Genomic DNA, 17,096 nt, shown 5'->3' on the forward strand with positions numbered 1-17,096 from the left:
TTTTCCCCTTGGAAAGGTAAAGTCTGCATTTGCAATTGTTAAAACGCTGGCTAGACAGCCTCCTGCTTCTATGTAGGAGCTGAATGCAATTGCTTGTTTTACTTTGGGAGTAGAAAGAATAAAGGTTAAACCAATACCTTCTAGTTTTTATAGACTTACTGATAGAGTTTTTATAGAATCATAAAATATTCTTGAAATTAAAAGTGTGTGGGCATAAAGATAATACTATATAATCATATATCATATATTTTAATGGAAAAGTCATATTTGAAAAGCGTGTTCAATTTTTAATCCATACTATGCATAGGCATACTGTTTTATTCTAGGGTTAGTGTCTAATCCCGAACAAGAGCACTTGTTAAGCTTTATTTGATCTTTTATAGGAATTCCCCCATCAATTGAAATGAGTATTTGAGATTTTATAAGGGATTTCAATTCAAATTTACAAAGCTATAGATAATCAAAAGCACTTGCTCAGCAAAGTTGAAGTTATAGTATATAAAGGATTTAATTATTTGGGGCAAAATGGTAGAAAGTATAGCTCTGGAGACAACCAACCTAGGTTCATACATTTATTTGCTCTGTACAATTTGGAACAAGGTTCTCAGAGTCTCTCTGTGCCTCAGTTTCCTCAGCTTTAAAATGAGAATAATTATAGTTTTTCCTCATAGGTTTCTCTGAGACAACATGAGTACACATAAAACACTTAGAACATACCTGGCATATAAGAAACGCTAAAAAAACGTTAATATTATCACTATTATTTAAGAAATTTAAATTTCATGAACATGCGTCTAAAATATTAAAATTTTTTTGTGTAATTTGGGCCACTCATGTAGGGTAAATGTGTCCTTATTCTTATTTAAATCTTTTATGTTAGGGGCGCCCGGGTGGCTCAGTGGGTTGAGCGTCCGACTTCGCTCAGGTCACGATCTCGCGGTCCGTGAGTTCGAGCCCCGCATCAGGCTCTGTGCTGACAGCTCAGAGCCTGGAGCCTACTTCAGATTCTGTGTCTCCCTCTCTCTCCTGGCCCTCCCCCCATTCATGCTCTGTCTCTCTCTGTCTCAAAAATAAATAAATGTTAAAAAAAAATTAAAAAAAATAAATCTTTTATGTTAATCACATTTCTTTACAAAATGCAATGCTATTATCTTTCATTTAAGTAGAGTATATGTAATTTAATTTAAATGAATTTTGATTAAATCAGGATTTAATTCAGGGACCAGAATTAATTTCCTCATTCTATTTTATAAATGGCATATTCTGGTTCGATATACCAATATTTACGTTCTTGATAATTAAACTATAGTTGCAAATTTTGTACTTAAATGTAATAAACAGTTTGGAATGCATATCTTATATATTTCAAATAATATCCAATTAAATATATTACATTCTGTAGATACAATCAGACACAGTTTTGTTCTAGTTATAGAAGTTTATTCAGGGGACTCTGATGGGAGTCCTGGAAGGTTTCTCTCCCCTAAGTTTCATTTAAGCACATGATTGCACCTGTGTTACTTTGAGACCTAGTGACAAAAACTTAACAATTTGACTTTGATTACATTGAAAAAATATCAATACTCCTGAAGTTAACATATACATTTAACACAATCCCACACCATACACTTATTTTGTAACTAAATACATTTTCTGGTAAAAAATAAATTTGCAAAACTATGCAACAATACTGGGAAACAAATGAAAACCATGGGTTTAGTAAGAAAGTATAGCCTACCAAAGAATGTAACATATTTTGATCCAATAGTTACTAAAGTACCCTTGTACAGCCATAAAAATATATCAGTGAAAAAGAATAGAAATTTTAGAAATAGATACAATTGTATATGATAATTCACAATGTAAGGAAGTACATAACACTAAGTGATGGCAAAAGGGATATTTAATAAGCAGTGTTGTGATAAATGAACAATATTTAAAAGAATTATATCCACATATTTTAACATATTAAAAATAAATTCCAGTTATATTAAATAGGTCGATTTAAAAACTCAAGTCTTTAGAAAACCAATCCTTTCAAAAATCCCGTAAGATTTTTAAGTACTAATTGTGTAGTATGACTGGGAAAACTTATTTTAAAGAGATTAAGTAAACTACCCGAGATCACTGAGCTCTCTACTAGAAGAATAATGAATCAAACACAAGTTCATTTGAATATAAAATCTGTAATTTTCCATTACAATTCTATATAAAGTGCTTAGAAAAGTACCTGGCGTATTTTGAATTAGTCAAGTTTATCATTTTAGTGGTGTTGTCATGTCATGATCATTAGTATTCTCAGAGCTAGAGGAGAGTTCAGAACCAGGTGAAATAATGTAAGCTAATAGTCTATACTTCTGGGTAATATTGCCAAAGCTAAAACCAGAGCCATTGAAATGTTTCAACCTCCTGAACTTGGTTCAACGAATAATTCTTGGTAATTCATTTCAAGGAAGTAGTGAAACGAAGTGGACAGAAACACTTTGTGCACAAAGAGGTTATGAATTGAGTCCTTTGTGACAATAAAAATTAGAAAATAATCTAAAATTTGAAGAATCACGATTACTTTATTAATTAAATTATGCTACCTTAGCAATAAAATGTTAGGTAGTTATTTTAAAATGATAATTATAGGGGTGCCTGAGTGGCTCAGCCGGTTAAGTTTCCAACTCTTGTTTTTGGCTCAGGTCATGATTTTACAGTGGGTGAATTTGAGCCCCACACTGGGCTCTGTGCTAATCATGCCCAGCCTGCTTGGGATTCTCTCTCTTCCTCTCTCTCTCTGCCCCTCCTGAGAATGTGTATGCTCTCTCCCTCAAAAAATAAATAAATAAACATAAAAAATAAATAAGACAAAATGATAACTATGTAGAAAATGTAGCAAAAGGCAATCCTTGTAGGAAAAGGAAAAACATAAATGTAATCATGGTAAAATTTCAATTAAATGTAGTAATGGTGTTCATAGAGAAAATCAGAACATAGAAAAATCATCCACAGGGTGGCCATCAGGGGAGCATGGAATTTGGGTGATTTTCTTCTTTGCTTTTTTTAAAAATCTTTTTTATGTTTGTTCAGTTCATGAAACTGTAAGATGATACATTCAGGTAATTTGCTTAATATATTCATCATCATAATTATTTCAAATATGAACATAGGTATATTTGACATTTAAATTCAAAATAATGTGAGCTTTAAAGTAGATTGTTTTAGCAATTACAAAGATAATAAATTTATCATATTAAATAATACATACTTTCACTTTCTTTTCCATTTTGTCCAAATTCAGATAAATTTTTCTTCTCTTTAATCCTTAAATTAACTCCCAATTAACAATGAATCACTGGGGGAGAAACCATGTCCAAAGTTTTGTAGGGGTCTACTGCAATTAAGGCTGGATAATCACGTTGGTAGTCTTGGAAGAATCTAAAGGTTTTTTGACTTCTCTCTGTTCATTAATGTGCATTTTAACAGCCAAATTAATAAAACTCTTGCTTCTATAGCTCATCCTTATCCCACAAATTCATCTTGTTAATGTTAATGGGAAGATAATTACTACATTCTTGTGTCATACCATCACCTTTCCTTTAATAGCTAACGATTGATGGTGATTCTAAGTAGGAGAATATTGGTCAAGGAGGGGACAGGAAAAGAGGCAGAAATTGTGCACAGCCTGTCATGACCCCTTTTCAAGCTTTTAAATACACATGATTTTATCATTTCTACTTGAAAGACATTACCTCTGGCACACCTGGGTGGCTCAGTTGGTCAAGCGTCCAACTCTTGGCTTAGGCACAGGTCATGATCTCACGGTTTGTGAGACTGAGCCCTGTGTCAGGCTCTGTGCTGACGGTGTGGAGCCTACTTGGGATTCTCTCTCTCCCTCTCTCTCTGTCCCTCCCCTGCTTATGCATGCTCTTCCTCTCTCAAAATAAATTTAAAAAAATAAATACATTAGCTTTATTTTAGAAAGTATTTTTTTTAATAAGAAGCCTCCTTTGCAAACTTTTATCCTTGATTAAATTACACCATATGCTGTTCACAATACTGTAATTCACTGGATCTAAGATGTCAATGATTACAGATTTACCATTATTTCATGGGCAACTAAGGAAAAAACTATACTACCAACTAAACTATGAAATAAGGTTTTCTTATCTATCACATGTGTTATTTTATATTTCTAAGAGAATGTTTTTAGATTTTAGAGAGTTTTTTTTTTATTTATCACTGTTCCACCTGCACGAAAATGATAGAACAGGAATAAACCAAATCAATTCATACATTTCTAAAACGTCCTGGTACTCAGATCCAACTTTTATGAATCCCTCTTCAGATCAGAGTTGTTGTGGTCCTGTTTGTCCGCACCACATTGTCCTCTGTGCCATCAGGAGCCGGTGTAGGTGGACATTCTGAAAAGTGTCCAGTTTTTTCCAAACAGCAGACACCTGTTCTGCAAGTTTTCACGCCAATTTCCTTGGATATTGCCAGACACCACATTCCTTGTTCCTCTTTTCCCACAGGAATTTGCTTAAAAATCCTTTTTCAGAGAGTAAACATTTTGCTGATCACCACATACAAATTGCCACAACATCACTCATATTTCTTTCCCTCTTTCCCTTACTGTTTTCCCCCACAGTGCACTGACAGCAAAACATTGCTTTATGTATGTATTCACTGTTTGTTCCCCCAGATGTAAAGTTAAGTTTTATGTAGACAGGATTCTACTTCCTTTAAAATTTTTTGTTTTTGTTTTATCCAGCACCTACCACAGTAGTATTTTATCCAGCACCTACCCCATAATAGATACTCAACGAGTAACAGATGAATGACTAAGTGACTATTCACCTGAACTGTGGAAAATTCAGAAAAAAAAAAAAAAAAGGCAAGCACTCCTAGCTTTCAGGAATTGTCCTCCTTTTGAAACGCTGGGGTTATACACTTAGAAAATATGTTTCTCCCTGAACCCTAGTCTATGATAACAACCCCACCCCTTTTTGTTGACACCACCTTTCCCTAGCTGTATGAATATCACTATACACAATCTTCTATAGTTTTGGGGCTTTCGTAGCATGGTTGGCTACCTTCCATTCTGAATATCTTGATGGTAAAATGCTTCTGGTCAACTCTTGGCTGATCAGCCATATGACTCAAGTTATTTATTTTCTCAAAAATTCCTGGTCGTATGGACTTAGTTAGATTATAAATGTAAATAATATACCAACTAACATAGTAAATGCACTATTAATGTTAACTGTTATTAAGTTTGGATCTTAAAGTCTTCAGGGGTCTGTTTTAGCATCTTACATGAGTTTGATAAAAAAAAATACTCAAATCTATTAGAATAGATTTGCACTATGCATTATCTACAGAATGTATAGAAGAAAACATGGACAGAGTTGTGTAATGTGGCTCAATACATGTTCATTTAAATAAGATAAATGTGGACTTTGCTCCATAAATGTCTCTCTAGAAACCAAATAATGATTCAGGCAATGTTGGAAAAAGATGGAGAAATAAAGAATACGGTCTGCTGCATGTTTAGCAATACCTAGTCATGGGCAGATTGCCTGTTTTCAAGTAATTTGCATCATAAAAACATGAAAAAAACACACCAAGAAAAAGTGTGTAGGTTTCTGCCATAGTATTTCTCTACCTGAAGTTGTTTGCCTCGTGCTATTGTGGTTGGCTATAGTGTATTCATTATGTTATAACCTGCGAGCCTTCCCCAGCTAATTTGGAACGGTGTTCCGTATCTTGATTCACTGTTCTCTAGTATTGCATCTTGTTCATTTTCTTCATATCACTGTACATTTTGTAGTTATTTATTTTCTTGTCGGTCTCTCCCACTAGTGTATAATTCAGTGAAGACAAGAACAATTCACTACAGTCCCAGCACCTACCAGAATGCCTGGCACATAGAAAGTAGTCAGTGCTTGTTAAACACATGATAAAGAGTGGCACCTGGGTGGCTCAGTGGGCTAAGCACCCAACTCTTGATTTTGGCTCAGGTCATGATCTCATGGTTCATGAGGTGGAGCCCGACATCCAGTTCAGTACTGATAATGTGCAGTTTGCTTAGGATTTTCTCTCCTCCTCTTTCTCTGCCCTTGCCCCGCGCTGTCTGTCTCTCTCAAAATAAATAAGTAAACTGGAAAAAAAAAAGAATTAACACATGATAAATAAAGCAGTGAAGATTTGAAGAAATTCTCTGGAAAATATTTGGAAATTTCTCTTGGCTCAATGATGAGCATACAACTTTGGGATCAAAAAAAAAAAAAACGATCACAAATAAATTGTTACCATAAAAATGAGCAGACTTATAGCTTCTCTCATACATTCGCAAATCACTAGTTATTTGAGGTAAAAGGAAAGGGTATTATATTGCTATAGTGGAAAAACAAACACAAAGAATCCTGGATTCAAGGCAATCTAATACTTTGCCCTGGTCTTCTTTCTATCTGGAGTCGTAGGAAAGTCATTGAACTTTCCCCTGGCCTCCTGGTCTCCTCCTCTGTGACATAGTGGATTTGGAATAAATCCTTAGAACCTCGAGATCTTTTCTAATATTGCTTTATTTTTAATTTCTCTAGTGTTGATTTTTTAACTTTTGTAATACAGTCTAAAGCAGAGCAACTTGCACTTGCTTTTAATACATGGAATTAATAAGTGACCTTATACTATTTAGACTATTATTTGTGAAAATATATAAAAGAAATTTCATTTAAAATGGAGTCAGAAAAAATAATAATAATAAAACGGAGTCAGGGGCACTGAAAGGGGTGCTGTCATGCACTATAACTCAATGTAAGAAGGGTACCTCATCCCAAATGGAAGAAATTTACTTTTCATACCGCATCAACAGAAAGAATTTCTCTTTGCCCATCAATAGTCCAGCCAATGAGAAACTGCCGCACTCAGCCAATGAAAAGCCATCACCACCCTGAACTCAGCAAAACAGCCCCTCTCAGCTTCCTCCTTTCTTCTATGAAAGCAAGCCCCTCTCTTGTGTTCTCCGGACTTGCCTACGGTTTGCCAAAGTTTGCTTGTCCCGAATTGCAATTCCTCTGCTATTCTTGAATTAACTCATTTGGCTAGTAAAATAACTGGCTCTTTTGTTTTTTAAGGTCAACATGTTCTTCTAACTCCACTTAGCTATTAGGAAGAACGCGGGGCTGAAAAAGTTGGCAATTTTCTCTATACTGTCAGATTCTGAGGTCTGAGTTTCATAGAGAAAAAACCTGTGCATACTTGATAGAAATAAACCAAGATATTCTAACCTGAAAAACGTTTGATTCTCCCTGTCAAAATCAATACCTGCCCTTTCCTTTTGCTGCTAAATGCCATTGTTGTGATTCGTGTGGAAATTCTGAAGAAATTTGGTTATGCTTACTACTGGGGGAAAAAATAGTAGCCATGTTCAATAAAGAATAAAGCCATCAACTCCAAATGACAGACCTGCATGTGGGGTTCCCTGTAAACCCAGTAGAAGAAAGCCAAGTTCACCTTTAATAGACAGCCGTCTGTTGGCAGAGTCCTTTGGAAAGTTGTTCTATCTGCCCCTCTAAAGTCATGTTTGGAATCGTGATCTGGTGGCTGATTGTTTAAATACAACTTGTCAAGGTTTATACTCTTTGAGATGTGCTGGTCTCCAGTTCCCTCCCACTTTCCTACTCACAGTGACACACTCAAAAGCAGTCTCAGTTCTTGCATCTTAATATTTTACAGGTTCTCTTCGTGGAGTAAATCCAATCATTCCTTCAAATACTCTCGTTCCCATGTGGATAAGGAAATCTGGAAAGACAGCCTCATAATTCTGCTCACTAGCTGTGCTTTACATTTCTGGTTTCCCATGTCAGCTGGGCCCTAGCCTTTGGACTTTTTTTTTTTTTTAATTTTTTTTTCAACATTTATTTATTTTTGGGACAGAGAGAGAGACAGAGCATGAACGGGGGAGGGCCAGAGAGAGAGGGAGACACAGAATCGGAAACAGGCTCCAGGCTCCGAGCCATCAGCCCAGAGCCTGACGCGGGGCTCGAACTCGCAGACCGCGAGATCGTGACCTGGCTGAAGTCGGACGCTTAACCGACTGCGCCACCCAGGCGCCCCTAGCCTTTGGACTTTTTAGATATGGCTGTAAATGTAATGTGATTGCAATGTTTACTGAGTACTTAACCGCATGCTAGGTTCTGTGCCCAACATTTTAATTTAGATTCTAATTCAGATTCTAATTTAGTACTTTTGGTGCCCTGTGAGGTAAAAATTAGGCTGAAAAGCTGAGGCTAAGAAACAAGAAGCTAAGTAACTTGCCTTGTTTCACACAGGTCACAAATGCAAACCGAAATTCTAGCCCAGTTCTCACGCTCAAGCCTTGTTTTCAACCCGGTCCTCAGTAATCTCCTCCTCTCTTATTCTGATAATGAGCCATGAGGTACAAAGCATGTGCTGAAGAATTATATGTCTATTTAAAAACACATCTGCCTAATGGAGAAACATCCCTCATTTAACGTTTATTTTTGTCTACTTTAAAAACTAATGCATGTTTGCTATAGAGAATTTTGAAAATATATAAATATGGACAATAAAAATCTTTCATAATCTCACTATCCCATGGGGACCACTATTAACACTGCTTATTTGCAAACAGCAAATAATTTAACATTTTTAAATGACAATTTAACTAATTACGTATACTTTATAGTTGCTGTCACAGATAGGGGCTATATCCTTTAAAAGTTGTATAATTATATAATTATATTGTTAGCATGTTCAGATGTTAACTTTTATCATAAATATCATGACATAATATTGCATCATGTGGATGTATATATATTAACTCAAAGGTTGTCCTATTGCTATACTTTAATTTGTCCTTGCTCGAAATATATAAATAATGACCCAGTGAAAATATTTATCAATAAAACATTCGATTTCATTGCTGTTTATTCCCTTGGGGTGGAATGTGAATCATTAGGAGATTCTGTTATTTAAAATTAAATTTTTTTTTAAATTTTTTTAACGTTTATTTATTTTTGAGACAGAGAGAGACAGAGCATGAACGGGGGAGGGGCAGAGAGAGAGGGAGACACAGAATCAGAAGCAGGCTCCAGGCTCTGAGCCATCAGCCCAGAGCCCGACGCGGGGCTCGAACTCACGGACCGCGAGATCGTGACCTGAGCTGAAGTCTGACGCTTAACCGACTGAGCCACCCAGGCATCCCTAAAATTAAATTTTAAATATAATGTAAATTCTCTTCAGACCTCTCCTGAATGATAGTCTTGCTATGCACCACGGATGAATAATTAGTCTTAGGACCTTGTGTTTTTTCACTTGTCTTCCTCACTTTGTAAATATTTGGACCCATAAGGCAAAAGTAATCCCGGGTAAAACTGCTGGCTCCCCAGGACAAAAGAATGTAGGAAAGCCAAGCCAAGTCCAAGTAGTCACTGCTTTCTTTACCATTGTGTGTCCCAGTAAATTACAGTGTGTGTGTACAAATATTAAATCTTGACCCTTGAGTATGTATTTCTAGTATTTTGTGTGATGAAATTCTAAGTCGCACAAAGAACTTCTGCTACATGACAAAGTATGATAGTAGCTTTGAGGAAAAACACTTATACAACGGTCTAAACTGAAGCTGAATTGACACTATATCACAGAACACCATTTTTACATGAAAGAATGATTGAAGACAAACTATGGTTATTCAGACTTGGATACCTGGCAGAATTTGTTCAACAGTAAATAGAGCGAATCTATCATTGCAAGGAATATAACTGACAGTGTTTGTTGCCAATGAAAAATTCAAGGTTTTTAGAGAAAGTTGTATTTTTCCACTACCAGTATTCACCATTATGAGCTTGACAGCTTTCCAATACTTAAAAAATTTTTTGCTGAAGTTGGTGATATCAATAAGCTTTTTTGGATATTGCATTATGATATGTGTCAACATTTGCAATATATTCATAACTCAGTTATTCATACTGAGTTATTCATAACTCATCATACAGTTATAAAATCATACAGTTATAAAAGATTCATTCAAAATGCAAGATAGACCAATGAATTTTAATGTAGCACAAAAGGTTTGCTGATAGGGTTTCAGGTTCTACATTGCAACTAACTTTTAAGAAACTAGCAGAGGTTTGCTGTTATTATCAGACAAATATCCGGGACTACCTGAAGAGCAACTAAATTAGTCCACCTCTTCCAACTATAATGTGTGTGAAGTGAGATTTTCTTCATCTACTTCAATCAAAAGCATATATCGTAATAGACTGAATACAGAAGGAGGCATGGGAGTCCCACCATCTTTTACTAAACCAGGCATTAAAATGTAAAACAATGCCAGTATTCCTAGAAAAAAAAAAAAACAAAAAACAACAAAAAAAAACTTTGTTCTTTAAATATAGCTATTTTTCATAAATAATATATCATTAATGAAAACAGGTAATGGGTTATTGTTAGCTTTAAATAAATTAATAAGTCAAAAATTTTAAAGTCTCATTTTAATTTCTAATGTAGTGAATATCCCTAGAGATCCTCCATATACGCAAAAGTTATTTAAGTACTCAGTAATTTTGGAGTATGTAAAGGGTTTCTGAATCCAAAAAGTTAGAGCTCTCTTGATCTAAGAGAAATTCATACACCAGTCCTCCGAGAGAGAGATTCTTCACAGCACTGACCATGGGAGCAAGGAATTGGAGTGAGCCTATAGCTTGTTCACTAGGCAATTAGTTAAGTAATAATCATCACAATAATTTATGTAATATATACCATGTGTTCTTGCTGTTCTAAGTGCTTTACTTATTACACGATTGAATTGTGTAATGCTTACCACGAATCTATGAAGAAGGCATTGCTATTACTTCCATTTTATAGATGGGAAAGTGAGCTCTGAGATGTTAAATGACTTGCTGTTAAATAGTGGCGCTGGACTTTAACCTGAAGTCTTACCTCACAGTCTACACGCTTAATGACATTCAAGTTCCTGTAAATTGTAGTGTTTACAGAGAACAAAGCGCCATGGAGAAGTCAGGAACAGCAGGTGAGTATTGCACAGCCTCACGTGGGTAGATCCTCTACAAAGAGTAAGTTAAAAAATATGGGGGGAGGGAAGGAATTGTATTGCAATTGTGATGACTTGTAGGAAAATGCCATTTTATACTTCCATGTTATTCCAGATAAATGACTTATGGTGGCTAATAAATGTACCGGAAAAAGAATCAGTGGGGAAATATCAATGAAACAAAATAAAATAAAAATGGCCCTTCACAAAATGGTGGTAGTATGCCATGAACTGAATAGTATTGTTTATTCAATTTTTAATGGCAAGGTTAAAAAAAGCAATGAAAATAACATCTACTCCATACCACCCCCTCCCCATTAAAACATAAACTATGATTGTCTTGAGGAAAATAATTCTCCCCTGTCGGCCACAGCGCCAAACACTTGCCCAGATAACTATGGGAAACAGGCAGCTCTTTCTTTCAGCCTTATTTCTAATCAGCCTCATTTCTAATCAGCCTCAGAGATTCTGATCCTAATCTATGAAGCTCTCAACAAGAAAGGATAGGTGTGTGCCTAGAGCACTTCTAAAGTAGAACAGAATCCCTGGAAGGAAAAGAACCCGAAAATGAGTCTTTCCAGCAAGCTAAAAAAATTGAATACTATGACATAAAACGTGTCCCACCCATTACTAAATCCATATGCCCTTTTATTCCCTCTCTCTATGATTTTCTTTTTGCTGAAAAGGAAATATTTATTTTATAATTCAGTTAGTGTGAGAGTTCAGTGATAGAATGCTACCTTTGTGGCAATGTTTAGTTTATGTCAGGGTCATTTTTTTCATACTTTCTGTTGCCTAGGTAAATCTAAATATTTTACTGTTTTTTTTTAAGTATTGAAGCAATGAAAATTGTCATTCCTTTCTTAAAAACCTCTCATGCCTTCCATCTCATTAGCGCAGTCTTACTGTACATACCTCCTTCAAAATAGAGAATCTTGGCATTAAAATACGATTCTGGGGGCTCCCAGGGATTTTCCCCCAATTCCTTTGAGTGGAGACAGTATTACTCCAGTTTCCCAACACACCTATAGCCCTGATGTTTACTAAATTACCTTGGGGACCTCTCTCCTCCCACTGATCAGTAAACTGTGTGTCTCTATAGAGCTGAGTATGTGTAGAAATCTGTCTGCTTTCAGTTGCTAGAACCAGCTTTTTCTGAGGGGACTGATTCCAAGAAGAGGAAGGAAAACAAACGTTGAATTTAAAGCCTGAGCTATTTTTAGGCCTCTTCTTCCTGGCTTACCTCCTTTATGGCACAGGTCCAAACTTCCTTCTTTCCTTGTATCTGAAAAGCAAGGACCAGCTCTACAAGAAGATCTTGCACGTGGAATCCACACAGTGAGCAGTTTCAAAGTACAGATGGAGAAAGGGCCCCTCAGGCTGAGGCTGCTCAATATGAGATATCCCCAGATTGGCACATGAATTTGTGTAAAGTTCTGGAAGAAGTGAGACAAAGTTTCTAAGTCCTGAGCTGCGATCTCATTTCTTCATAGACACGTTTGTTTTAAAGTAAAATCTGTCACTTCCTCTTTGCATAGGGCCAGACAAACGTGGTCCAAAGAGAGGAAGAAAGCCAAATAAATCTTTTCTAGACATCTATGACAAATCATTCAGTCTAACCCTTATGTAGAAATTATCTGGTTCCTCACAGTTTGACTCATTCTATGAGCAGACTAAAACTTCCCCCAGGTATCATGTTTGGGCCTTTTTCTCTTGGAAGATGGCTCTCTCCAATGCTAAATCTCATTCTTTCTATTTACCTCTAACATTAATTTCAAGAAGCAGACAGAATTTTCCTTTGTCCTGAAATATAATTACCCATCCTTGTAAAATCATCACACTGCCTTATCTTTACCCCATATTCAGAATGTCTAAAATTTCTTTCTCTTGGGGTGCTTGGCTGGCTTAGCCAGTGAAGCAAGACTGTCTATCGCAAGGTGGTGAGATCGAGCCCTACATGGGGATGGAGCCCGCTTTGAAAAATAAAATAAATAAATAAAAATAAATAAAATTGCTCATTCTTCTGTCGCTTCAGGGTCTAAGTTAATTGAAACAAAATACTTCCTCAGACCAATGACACATCTCAGGGATCAGCAAATCTTCCTCAAAGTATTGCATACACCAGACTTCTTCTTTTTTAAAAATGTTTTATTTTTTTATTTTGAGAGAGCAAGCACAAGTCGAGGAGGGGCAAAGGGAGAGAGGGGGAGAGAGAGAGAGAGAGAGAAAGAGAGAGAATTCCAAGCAGGATCCTCCCTGTCAGCGCAGAGCTGACCCTAGGCTCAATCTCACCAACCAGGAGATCATGGCCTGAGACCAGCAAGAGAGTGATGCTTAACTGACTGAGCCACCCAGGTGCCCCTACAGCAGTATGTCTTTATACAAGGCTCCCTGTTCCTTAATAGTTATTGAAACTCAAAATGCATCCTTAACATTATATTCCCTTTTATATGTCTTGTATCTTGTTTAGCTCTTTGCCAGTTCTAGTTACTGGGGAGTTTTTCATTTATTATGTTGCTTTATACTTAATTTGAAGAATAAAATTTGGATTCCATATACTCCTATGGTTTTCTAATAGTAAGGGAAGCATTTCATGTGTTTCTAATTTTAAAACCAGTCCAATAAAATTCACTTCATACAATTCTACTGACACCTGTTGTCCTTAACAGTTTCCTGTAGGGGACAACTGCAATATTCTGTTTACAAACAAAATTTCTCCCCTCATCCCAGGGAGAAATGAGCTTTGTGCTCTATCATGAAGAAACACTGATTTTCTAACAGAGCAATCCTGCAGCTTCAAGAGTGGAGACCTACAAAGTGCAAACTCCCCCGGAGGCAGATCTTAGTACCCTACAGAAGGTCCCGCCTCTCCTTCCGCCCCTACCTCCCACTCCGACCCCCCTGCCTGCTCCACCCCGCGCCCGCCTCCCGCCCCCTGCCGGTCGCCCGGGGCGCGCTCGCGGGAAGGGTCGGGTCCGGGCACGGCGACTGCCAACTAGGTCTGGGCTGAGTGCGCGCGTCCTTCCACCTTGTAGGCGCCGGACTGACCGACCCCAGCGGAGAGAGGTGACAGCCTCCGTGCCTCTCTCCGCCTCCCGTCGTCGCCAGGCGCCCGAGGACCATGTTCTCCGGCCCGCGGAGGTGGGGCGCCCGCGGCGACTACGAGCGGGTCCCCGAGGGGCCTGAGGCGCAGGTAATGCTTATTGGTCCTGCGGGGAGAGGCGGGCGGTCTCCCGGCCACTCTCGACGGGGAAAGGGAGTTGGGGAGGGGAGAGCCTCCTGTTAAGACGCTGAAACGCGAAGTGATGGTTTAGAGCCTTGTTTTAGCCGTAATCACACATGAGACACACACACACACACGCGAGGGCAGTCTTGAAAGCGGCAGTCGAGGAGGCTGCTGGAGGAGAGAAAGGCATCTTTGTTTGAAGGGATGAATAACTCCCCCGTAGTAAACAGAAACAAGCATTTGAGAAAAGAACGAGTGGACCTGGCATCGCTGATGGAGTAGAGGTTGGAATTAGAATTCTGCAAGCGGTGGCAGACCCCATTAAAGCCGCAGGAGAGACTCGGGATAAATAATGCTGTGTTAACCGACCGTTTTGGGAGACTGAGGTTGGGGCAACCCAGAAACTGCGGACACTGAACTGTGCCTTACTCTGCCCCCATGATAACACGTGCTTCTTCCACAATAGGAGTCACGTGCTAGGGCAGAAGTACAGGGAAATGAACCCCGCACTTGTGTGTTAGGAGGAATTTCCTTAACAAAAAATTCCACTTGTTTTACTTTTCACCACTATAGGAGACAAGTCTTAGAAATAGCCCCTAACGTAAGTAGTTCTGTAATTCTAAAGAGAAGGAGGAGGAGGAGGAGGAGGAGGAGGGAGATTTCAGATCCAGGTGATCTTGTTCTACTCCTGGTTTTTGTTAGTGACTCCAAGTGTCACTTACATATGACGATACTGTTCTGATTACATATGAAATGAAACTATAAACTTCTTTAAAGGTAAAGCAAATTATATGGAAAGTATTCTTTTAAAAGTTTATAAAACATAAATGTTGAATAAATCGCTTAAAAATATGAAAGAGCTCCACCAGGACAATACACCTTTTTTATTTGTTAGGCTTAAAGTGGGAAATGGGTTTAACATCACTAATACAACTACAGAGGTGGCAGTAAATCACACACTTGTAGGGAGGGGATTTATAAAACAAATAATTCTCTTACCCCAAATTCCAGTCAGTTCTTCCCATAGGATTCCATCAATGTTTATATCTTTGACTATTATTCAGTCTGGATAGCTTTGTGGACCAGGAATCCATTTAGGTAAGATTGAAAATACTAGTTTTAATTGCATTTTCTTTTTGTTATTTCTGTGATGTCAAATTGAAAAAAAAAAAAGTTAAAGGTTTCAAAGCATATTGAAAACCTTTTATGATTAATTACATTCCATTAAAACGACTTGATATTTTTTTTTTTTTAAACGTTTATTTATTTTTGGGACAGAGAGAGACAGAGCATGAACGGGGGAGGGGCAGAGAGAGAGGGAGACACAGAATCCGAAGCAGGCTCCAGGCTCTGAGCCATCAGCCCAGAGCCTGACGCGGGGCTCGAACTCACGGACCACGAGATCGTGACCTGGCTGAAGTCGGACGCTTAACCGACTGCGCCACCCAGGCGCCCCAAAACGACTTGATATTTTTGACATAATAGATCTCAGATAAGAATACTACCTACTTATAAACTAAGAACATGGCTTTGTTTTAATATTTATGTATTTATTTTGAGAGAGAGAGAGAGAGAGAGAGGAGAGGAGAGGGAGAATCCCAAGCAGGGTCCCTGCTGACAGCGCCAGTGAACAGTGAAATCATGACCTGAGCCAAAAATCGACAGTTGGATGCTTAATTGACTGAGCCACGCAGGCACCCCAAGAATATGACTACCTGATAGAGTCTACGGTTGGCATGGTGACCTACGAATAGAATGCTTCTAAATATTTTTCTTGCAGTGATTAGTGGCCATTCATTCATTCCTCCAAAACATGTTTGTTATGAGGTAGTCTCTGGGCTGAAACTGAAAATATAAAGATAAATCAAATATGGTTTTCTGTCTTTCAGAGCAGTTACGTCTAGCAGGAGAGAAAAAACTGTGAGCAGATGATTAGTCAGGAAACAGTGAGGGTGAATTCAGTGAAGACTGAAGCCCTTTAAATCCTTCGTGAAGAATATGTTGAGATTGCTATGGTAACCCAGAACAACAATATAAGCCTTGAAGGATGGGATGGGAGGAAAGTAATTATCAAAGTAAATCTTTTTCCTTCCTTCCTTCCTTCCTTCCTTCCTTCCTTCCTTCCTTCTTTCTTTTCTTTCTTTCTTTCTTTCTTTCTTTCTTTCTTTCTTTCTTTCTTTCTTTTCGAAGGCAATAAATCTTAAATAGGATTGAAGTACAAGTGAGAATTAGCCAGAAGTGAAGTAGAAGGATGTGGGCAGGAGGAAGGGTATCTCTAAGCATCAGCAAAAGCCTGTAACAGGTAGAGTTGAGAGTGTGGAATTATGGCTGGGAGATAGAGTGAACTAAGTAGATTAGATCCAATCGCTTAAACTTCTTAGCTGGAGGATCTTCAGGTAAGTTTCTTAAACTCTAGGTCTTCGTTTTGTCTTCTGTAAAATGGGGATGACAAAAATGGTCTCACCACAAAGACATGTTATAGTTAATGAGATAATATGCTTTGTACAGAATCTGGCACATAATAATTGATTAAGAAACCAATTCTTTTTGATTTCTGGATGTATTCCCTCTCCATGAAGCTGTACTTCCACTTCCGCTTAATTTCTTCCACCAATTCCAGAACTCTCCTCCAGTATCTAAAAGAGAGCTCCTGAAGCTAGGGGTTATGAGATATTGTTAAATGTAGCAGTCACACAAACCATATCCTCATTGGCCACATCCGAAGATTGAACCCAAGGAGATTGAAAGCAACACGCTGCATTAATCCTGGACCCTACCTATGCTGTGGTCTCATGGTCTGAATAC

The 17,096-nt window shown here is 37.8% G+C and overlaps 1 protein-coding gene across 1 annotated transcript in view; it reads left to right on the plus strand.

Annotated features, from left to right (window-relative positions):
* The first annotated feature begins 14,186 nt into the window (after window positions 1-14,186).
* LOC124526715 (multidrug resistance-associated protein 1-like) overlaps window positions 14,187-17,096 on the plus strand; it is an 88,389-nt gene continuing 85,479 nt past the window's right edge. Inside the window, exon 1 of the mRNA XM_047099837.1 lies at window positions 14,187-14,258. Coding sequence (XP_046955793.1) covers window positions 14,187-14,258 — 72 coding nt within the window. The remainder of the gene's footprint in view (window positions 14,259-17,096) is intronic.

The sequence above is a fragment of the Lynx rufus genome, unplaced genomic scaffold (assembly GCF_022079265.1).
Source record: "Lynx rufus isolate CCGP_SWC_20201006 ecotype Redwood Valley unplaced genomic scaffold, mLynRuf1.p SCAF_5, whole genome shotgun sequence".
NCBI lineage: Eukaryota > Metazoa > Chordata > Mammalia > Carnivora > Felidae > Lynx > Lynx rufus.